Source organism: Gymnoscopelus braueri, assembly GCF_963280865.1.
Source record: "Gymnoscopelus braueri genome assembly, chromosome: 20".
In the NCBI taxonomy this organism is placed as follows: Eukaryota; Metazoa; Chordata; class Actinopteri; order Myctophiformes; family Myctophidae; genus Gymnoscopelus; species Gymnoscopelus braueri.
This window is the reverse complement of record NC_137622.1, coordinates 45,605,850-45,615,426: the sequence shown is the minus strand read 5'-3', so window position 1 is coordinate 45,615,426 and position 9,577 is coordinate 45,605,850. Positions and strand designations below refer to the sequence as shown.

The window sequence follows — 9,577 nt, the reverse complement described above, 5'->3', positions numbered from 1 at the left end:
AATCATGGCATATGTTTTCATGATACAATAAGCATGTCACTCAGTACTCTATGGGTATAAGTAACAGTATAAGTACTCAGTTCTCTGGGTTATCACAGAGATGTAAATATGTCTGGGTTATCACAGAGATGTAAATATGTCTGGGTTATCACAGAGATGTAAATATGTCTGGGTTATCACAGAGATATAAATATGTCTGGGTTATCACAGAGATGTAAATATGTCAGGGTTATCACAGAGATGTAAATATGTCTGGGTTATCACAGAGATGTAAATATGTCTGGGTTATCACAGAGATGTAAATATGTCTGGGTTATCACAGAGATATAAATATGTCTGGGTTATCACAGAGATGTAAAGATGTCTGGGTTATCACAGAGATGTAAATATGTCAGGGTTATCACAGAGATGTAAATATGTCTGGGTTATCACAGAGATGTAAATATGTCTGGGTTATCACAGAGATGTAAATATGTCTGGGTTATCACAGAGATGTAAATATGTCTGGGTTATCACAGAGATGTAAATATGTCTGGGTTATCACAGAGATGTAAATATGTCTGGGTTATCACAGAGATGTAAAGATGTCTGGGTTATCACAGAGATATAAATATGTCTGGGTTATCACAGAGATGGAACATGGATAAAATGACAAGGGAATGTCTGTACATTCTCACTGTGGATGCATGATATTTTGTCCTTTGCTATGAGTTCCACTATTCTATGGTGACGTGCTATGTACATCCCTTTGTATGCTTAGCAGCCATTTAAGATGTGTGACAGTGTTTCAGTGAGCTGTTCTGTGGTGTGGTGTGGTGTGGTGTGGTGTGGTGTGGTGTGGTGTGATGTCCTCATTGAGTGAAGTGTTCTTAAGGAATGAGTGTGAGACAGAGTGGACAGCAGAGGGAAGACATGCGAGTTTCCCTTTTAGTTTTAGTCCAGTCCAGTGTTGTTGTTGTTGATGCTGGTGTAGATCCATGAGGACTCGTCTGGCACTTGTCTGTAGCTGTTAGCAGGTCTGTAGCTGTTAGCAGGTCTGTAGCTGTTAGCAGGTCTGTAGCTGTTAGCAGGTCTGTAGCTGTTAGCAGGTCTGTAGCTGTTAGCAGGTCTGTAGCTGTTAGCAGGTCTGTAGCTGTTAGCAGGTCTGTAGCTGTTAGCAGGTGACTGTGACCAGCATAGGTGACTCAGACCACACCCACTCCCAGGACACTCCAGTGCGGGTACAGAGGTCGTTCAGATCTGGCCAATCTGACCACACCCCAAAACCAGCGGAACGGTGTCAAGTTTCCCACTGGGTTTCCTCCTGAATCAGAGAAAGTGTGGCTCTGACTCCCTGTCCAGTGGGACCATACGCCTCCTTATGTCCAGAAACAGGGAGGATGGAGCCAGCTCCCTAACATCCTTGTCATCGTTGTTGAGCATTTTGAGGAGGTGGGAAATCCTCATGCTGGTGTAAATCCATTCCATGTTTGCCCCCCCCCCCCCCCAGCCCTCCCTCCCACTGTGGATGATAGATGATGGTGCTGTGTGTGAGTTGAGTCCAAACCACTGTTTAGTTATTCATCTCACACAGTACTTTGTGTTGGATGTGGACATTGGAGAACAGGTGTTGGATCTTAGAGAGCACCACCTGTCTGACAGCTTCCAACTTCATGGTCAGAGGCAGACAGTGGACATCTGTCAATCAGGTCCAGCCGAGATGTGAAATCAGACAGGATGTTGTTGACCTGCTCCTTCCATTCTCATGTTGATTGTATGTCCAAGGTAGTCGTGTGTCTCATGAAGAGCGTATACACACAGGGGTTCAGATGCTATGGTGAACACTGGGGGTGTGTCAGTTACCACCGGTTCCTCCTCTCATACAAGACGGCACATTTTGTGTTCTTAACCTCTAGGCCTGACCGTTCTAAAAAAAAGGTCTTTCCTGGAGAGCATGTTCTTAATTGTGCTCTCTTCCCTAGAAGCTAATAAAATATCATCCGCATAGCCCACACACACACACACGCACACACACACACACACACACACACACACACACACACACACACACACACACACACACACACACGCACACACACACACACACACACACACACACACACACACACACGCTTTATTTTTTCTATTTTGTTTGTTTGTTTAAAGTTCCTCCATAGTCATTAAAAGAAGACTGGAGAGACTGTCCTGAATAGCTGAGTCATGGTTGGATAAACATTTATGTTTTCTGCAGAGTGTTCACATCAGTCCAGGCTTAATGAGGACAATGACATTTATTATTTAATCTGAGATATTTTATCAACACTCAACGATACTCTAACTTAAAGTAGTTCACCCCCAAAATGACTTATTTTCTATGGATTACTCACCCCATTAAGCCTTGAATTCATGGAGATTCTTTTGTTTTTGTCGCATTCCTGAGACAATAATTTGATGACCACTGGAGTAAAGAGTCTCCATTGTGTCTCCTACCGAAGACTCCGCCGGTCATCAAATTATTGTCTTAGGAATGAGACAAAATCAAAAAAATCTCCATGAATTCAAGGCTTGTGTAATTGATAAAAAAAGAAGTATTTTTTGGGGTGAACTATCTCTTTAAAACCTTCATACTGTACAAGTAAGACGCGCGAACGCTGGAAGCGAACGCAGCTCGAAAATATTGTGTATTTATGGACTTGTAATCCGTGTTATTTCACCGTGATTGGGAGAGAACATTGACATTGTGTGTGTGTGTGTGTGTGTGTGTGTGTGTGTGTGTGTGTGTGTGTGTGTGTGTGTGTTTTTTGCAGGCTGTTGTGCATTTTAATCAGAGCATTGTCTACATTCCTGCACTCTGGCGCACTCTGGCGGCTGCACACAGGCAGTGCACGCACACAGAGACACAGAGACACAGACACACACACACACAACCCGAGCACAGTTTCATAGTAAGCTGCACTTGGGCGGAGGCGCCTCCTTCCGCGTTCGCAATTAACATCAGGGGCGCTGGAAGTCATTTATTCCAAGGGGGGCTGGGCTTGGCGGGGGACTCCGCACGCACGCTTTGCGCACGTGCACAATGTTTTTTCACATTTTACCCACGATTTTTTTTCACCTTTTTCACGTTTTTTCATGTTTTTCAACAAATGTTTTATTCCCCAAAGTTAAATACATCATTGTTTTAATATATAAGTGTGTATATAGACTTTAAAAATTATATATATTTGTTTAATTTACAAAAACAAATTATCTAATATATATATATTTTCTTTTTTTTTTTCAACTTTTTTCTTTCTCTTCCCCACCACCAGGGGTGGTGCAGCACCCTCAGCACCCCACTTCCAGCGTTTGTGATTAACATACATGGCAAACCAGGGGTATGGTCCTTTAAACTGGCTGTGGCTATTATTAACCCTGTGTTGAAATTCATTTACACGTGTTTTAAATAACTATCAGCCTCGCACCTCTGAGTGAGTCTGTCTGTCTGTCTGTCTGTCTGTCTGTCTGTCTGTCTGTCTGTCTGTCTGTCTGTCTGTCTGTCTGTCTGTCTGCTGTCTGCTGTGTTGAGCTTCACACGTTGCTTCATAACTCTGCTTCTCAGTTCACTTCATCTTTCTCATAAACTCTATCTTTGCTGTCAGACAGAAACCAACTATGATCAAAATATTAACTTTTCAGGAAAAAACGGGGGGGAAAAAAACTTATTTTTAATCCTGCCTCATCAAAGTTGGTGACTTTATACATTGTCAGATACTTGAATGTGTCCTTATATTATCATCACTTTACCCACATACATTATATTATATTATTATTATATTAAATACATTATATTATCATCACTTTACCCACATATATTATATTATCATCACTTTACCCACATACATACAGCTCTTGGGGTTGGGAGGTTTTTGACCATCAATGTGGCTGATCTTAATTATTGAGGTTTCGAGGCCTATCAGGCTCGAAGCCTCTTTGAAACTATAGGAATTCTTCCGCCGTTTTTTCAGTTCTGGCCTAACCGTGTGGTCACTTTTTACGAAACTCGGCAATATGGTAGAGGGCTATGCCAAACGGCGAAGACCCGAAACTCAAAACCATTGGCCAAAGGGTGGCGCTGCAGCACTCAATTGAAAATGCCAACTTTGAACAGGTACAACTCATGCCCTGTTTGACCTACAGCCATGAAACTTCGATACCTTACAACTTTCACACTCTGACTTTTGACCTCTGACCTTTAGATTTCCCACCATTCTGAATTATATGAAAAACAGTAAAAATCTCCTCCTGGGATCTTTGAGCAATCTGCACGAAACGTTTTACACATGAACTTTGCACCAATATCTAAAATCTCACTTCATGAGAAGTTTGTAAGTTAAAAAATGTAGCTTTTAAGAGCCAATGAATATTGAATATTGCAGTTTTATGACAATTATTCATCTGCCCCTAACACATACATGCAGACTCACATTTGTTTGAAACTTTGGAATAATGTAGAGGGTCATTCCAAGTATCACTGAAACCAATCTTACTCCAATTGGTCAAAGGGGGGCGCTATAGCAATTTCTTGAACATGCAAACTTTAAACAGGCAAAAGTCATGCCTCATTTGGCCGACAGCCGTGAAACTTGCTTACACATGTGCCTTGACTCATGAGGAACACATCTATCACTTTGAGCTCCGCCCTCAGATTTTACGCCATTTTGAGCAGTTTGAAAAACATTTAAACCAAGGATTTCTGAGCAATTTGCGTGAAACTGTGTCAAAAAAGTGAGCACCTTTTTCACAGGTTCAGGTCTGTTGGTCCAATAGCTTGATTGCTTAATCATCTCCCTTGAAACCACAGGGACGCCGGTTCGAATCTCACCTCATGTAGACTTCATTATAATTGCACACAACATGACTGTATCAATGAATACATGTGCAATTGTTAAAGATAACGTGAAATGCTTATTTGAAAGTAGTTATTTTCAATGTATGACGTACTTCATTCGCCCTTTTGTTTTGTTGGATTCTCCTTTGTCACTGTCTGAGGCTGTGGATTGAATAGCTCAATCATTAAAGAATAGCCTCATGTTCCAAAGGTCCCCGGTTCAAATCCCACTCATTACAGTTTACATTTAAATTGCATTGTACAAAACATGACCCTGTTAATTCAGACATGTGCATTTTTTAAAGAATAACATGAAATGCTTTTTTGAGAGTAGTTGTTTTTTATGTATGACATACTTTCTTGTGAAAATAGCCGATCTACAATCTCACAACTTTTCAGATAGCAACGTGTTGTGAGCTTGTAGATCGACTATTTTCACTAGTTTCCATTCCGAGAAGACAAAAAAAATCTTTATTGGTAAATGTTTTGGGAACCAGAGATCTAGAGTAGTTAGTGAAACAGAGGCTCGGTTCATAACGTACGGAAGAACCTATAGATATCAACAGACACCATCAGGGAGGCCATATCTCTAGCTCAATGAGAAGAAAGGCAGCCTGTGAATCCATAGGTCACTGGTTAGATCCCTGTCCCCAACAATGTGTTGAAGTGATCATCATTGCGAATTCTTCGTTTTACAAATAGTGTTTCTTGAGGTTAGGTCGTTGTTTTACTGAGGTGAAGGTTAGTGAGGGTGGGTGTAGAAAAGAGTCAGCTAGTCAGCAACCTTCCCCCTATTCCCATGGATTGGATCCACCCCTCTCACCTGCTCTCACTCATCACCAATCACACCTGTCACAACTCATTAGTGGCCTGGTGGCTTTTTCTTTGAAATAATGTGTAGTTTTCTAAATATTTAACTTTAAGCGCCCAATGCCACGTTATTGGCCATGGCCATTTAAAGGGTAGCAACATTAACAAACAAATGAGTCTATACCTGTAAGAATGCTCTATAAACCAAGGAACCAGATTACTCATATGTTGTGTTGCTTTTGCCAGGATTCGAGCCATGACCTTGCAGTTCAGAGTCAATAGCTCTTCCAACTGAGCTACCCCGGTACAAGAAACAATATACATTGACATTTGATGAACTTGCAACCTTTACACTACAGATTTTCTTTACATCACACTCCGATTTAATCAAAACATTTAAGCTGTGTGATATATACATTTTGAGTTAAGACCATTAATATCAACCCATGTCCCTCTGCACTCTAGCAATCAGTGCACCTGGTGATACCTAGCCTGTCAGTCATTGGCTCCTCAATGGTGCTGAAAAGTAACTATGTACATTTACTCAAGTACCAATACAAATGCTTACAATGCACAGTACAATTTTGAGGTACTTTTATTTTTACTTTCTACTCTACTACAATTACAGCATATGACAGCTTTAGTTATTGTTACTTTGCAGATTTAATTATTAATACAACACCTACAGTAACCACATACAGCCGATCTACAATGTGACGCGTTATGGGCTTGTATGTATATAATAAGCAATCCATGCTGTATGATAAATTACCACACATGAAATCCAATTCTGTCTATCCAATGGCTCAGTCAGTACACTGTCTACCTGTCAGTCTGTAGGTCCCTGGTTCAAACCCCAATTTAACCAGTCCAAATATAATTTACTGAACCAAAATCATGACTTTGTTAATTAATGCATGTTCACTTCTTCTCTCTCTTTCTGCCTCTCTCTCTCTCTCTCTCTCTCTCTCTCTCTCTCTCTCTCTCTCTCTCTCTCTCTCTCTCTCACTGCCTCTCATCCTCTCTCTCTCTCTCTCTCTCTCTCTCTCTCTCTCTCTCTCTCTCTCTCTCTCTCTCTCTCTCTCCCTCCCTCTCTCTCTAACTGCCCCTCTCTCTCTCTCTCTCTCTCTCTCTCTCTCTCTCTCTCTCTCTCTCTCTCTCTCTCTCTCTCTCTCTCTCTCTCTCTGCCTGCCTCTTCCTGCCTCTGCCTTGTCCCTCGAAACCGCTTATTGCTGCTTGCAGCTATATTGTTTTAATTGTTTTTTCACTGTTTATTTATGTTCTGACTCTGATCATTGCTGATTTTCTGCGTATTCTTGTTTATATGGTTCTTGTTTATATGGTTGATTTCTAATAATAATGAGATTTTGTACAGAACTAGTCTAGGGTCAAAGACAGTTGTTTTTAAATGTGTTTTATAAATAATGTCACTTCATTTGATTCATTCATTTCTCTGAGATGCTCTGGTCAGCTTGCTGCTGGGTTGGGGTTTAGGTGGGTTAGGGTTTAGGTGGGTTAGGGTTTAGGTGGGTTAGGGTTTAGGTGGGTTAGGGTTTAGGTGGGTTAGGGTTTAGGTGGGTTAGGGTTTAGGTGGGTTAGGGTTCAGGTGGGTTAGGGTTCAGGTGGGTTAGGGTTTAGGTGGGTTAGGGTTTAGGTGGGTTAGGGTTTAGGTGGGTTCCCTCCCACAATGTTCAAGAGTTGTTTGAGAGACTAGCGTTTAGGTAACAAGGTATCAAGGTAAGGTAACAAGGTGTCATGTTTGTCTCCCCAGCTCCAGGACAGAGAGGCGTTGGTCAGCCTCCTGGTGGGCTCCAGGTATGGGATGAGTCAGGTGATCAACCACAAGCTCAACATGATCTCCACCCTCGTGGAGTTCTCCTCCATCAGCCGAGTGGAGCTTCTGTCTGAGAGCGACAAAGTCAGCCTGCTGCGCATCTCGCTGCACGACATGAAGGTATGAAACATCCACATAAACCAACAAACAAACATCTCGCTGCATGACATGAAGGTATGAAACATCCACATAAACCAACAAACAAGCATCTCGCTGCACAACATGAAGGTATGAAACATCCACATAAACCAACAAACAAACATCTCGCTGCACGACATGAAGGTATGGAACATCCACATAAACCAACAAACAAACATCTCGCTGCACGACATGAAGGTATGGAACATATATAACAAAGAGAGACATTAGACAGGGGGCACGGTGGTGCAGTCGGTAGCGCTGTCGCCTCACAGTTAGAAGGTTCTGGGTGCGAGTTCTTTCCTCCGCGTCATCAGTGCCCATACCCTAGGTGGGGTTGGTGAAAGGGCCTACTCTGTACTCTGTGTGGAGGTTGCATGTTCTCCCCGTGTCTCCAAGGGTAGTTAATACCCTCACAAAAAAAACATGTAGTAATCCTGGTCTCTATACCGCCTCCCCCTGGTCAGCCGGGGCGCCTGATGGAGGGGAAAGGAACTGGCAGGAATAACGTGTTCCTTCCACGCGCTACGTCCTACCGGGGAAACTCCCCCCATGTCAGGTGATAAGAAGCAGCCTGCTCACTCCTCATGCATTGAAGGAGGCATGAGCTCAGTTCGGGGCTCTCCCCAGGCTGGCAGAGGGAGAGTAGCGCCCAGGATTACAGCTTAGGCAATTGGCACTGGGTGAAAAAATAAGTTACAAAATCGTGGGATAAAAAATCAATAAATGATATATTAGACATAATGGTTAGAGAGCCATAGCTGGAATGGTTATATCTCACTGTGTATGCAAATATACAGGGACAAATACCACAAAGGAGTGTGGACTATATTATTATTATTAAGTCGTTTTATGTCACAAATAACACGTCATGAAGACGTTTTTTTTAGACTCAGTGATGACAATAATAATAATAATAATAAAGTCAAGGGGACTCTATGATGACCATTCCCTCTTCTCTCTCGCCTTCCTTTCCTCTTGGCTTTAATTGCTCTGCTTTCCCATCATGCTTTGCTCTACACCCCCCTCCCCCCCTCCTGTAGCCCTTTGCCTTACTGATGGACTCCCTGGCAGCCAAAGACCTGGGCTGTCTGCTGGGGGGCTACTGCCGCCTGCTGGTGGACCCCAACCTTAACGTGTTCCGCATGGGGCGCCCCAAAGTGCGGGTGCACCGCATCCCTGCAGAGGAAGGTGTGTGTGGTGGGAGTGGCTTCTCCGTTGTAGAGGGCGTGTTCTATGAGTCCCTAGCAAGTGAGCATTTAACGTGGTTCACAGTAAGATGTTTACGTTTTTTTTTTAATCGGCCTCCGAGCCGTTGATAGACGTTTAGTTCACTGAGCGTGCACGACATCAGTGAGTATGGGTACCGCTAGACAAGATACTATCAACAATATTCATATTCATTCAATATTACGGTTCACTTTTTAATGATTTACTAACATGTGTGTGTTTTGCATGTCTGTGTGTCTGTTGCTTTTGTTTTTGTGTTGTGTGTGCGTGTGTGCGTGTGTGCGTGTGTGTGCGTGTGTGTGCGTGTGTGTGTGTGTGTGTGTGTGTGTGTGTGATGATGATGTCACCAGGCTACGTGTCACGGTGTTGCAGTGACTCTAACGACTCGTCAGACGAGGATTATCCAATGGAGTCGCAGAGCAGCAGCCGTCAGTTCCCGGACCAGGCGAGCCAGGACTGGGAGGAACGCAGGAAGGAGGTGGAGGAGAAGAGGAGAGAGGTAGAGATGTTCTGTTATATTCTGTTATAACCTTAACACACTAAACTGCAACTTAAACGTTCTGCCTCCTTTTTACTTACTTTGCAAGTTTTTTATTTTGGTCATCATTTCACTACAAACAATATGCTCCATTCGCATAAAACAACAATAATAATAAATACATATGACATAGTTATGACCAAAAAAGGTATAAGCTGAAGCTTAATAGCTTATTTTGCCT

General features: G+C 42.6%; 1 protein-coding gene across 1 annotated transcript in view; it reads left to right on the top strand.

Annotated features, from left to right (window-relative positions):
- frmpd1b (FERM and PDZ domain containing 1b) overlaps positions 1 to 9,577 on the top strand; it is a gene marked incomplete at its 3' end in the record, with an annotated part of 82,064 nt that overhangs the window by 64,073 nt on the left and 8,414 nt on the right. The window contains exons 14-16 of the mRNA XM_080415697.1: positions 7,428 to 7,610; positions 8,672 to 8,879; positions 9,209 to 9,357. Of these exons, the coding sequence (XP_080271823.1) occupies positions 7,428 to 7,610; positions 8,672 to 8,879; positions 9,209 to 9,357 (540 nt within the window). The remainder of the gene's footprint in view (positions 1 to 7,427; positions 7,611 to 8,671; positions 8,880 to 9,208; positions 9,358 to 9,577) is intronic.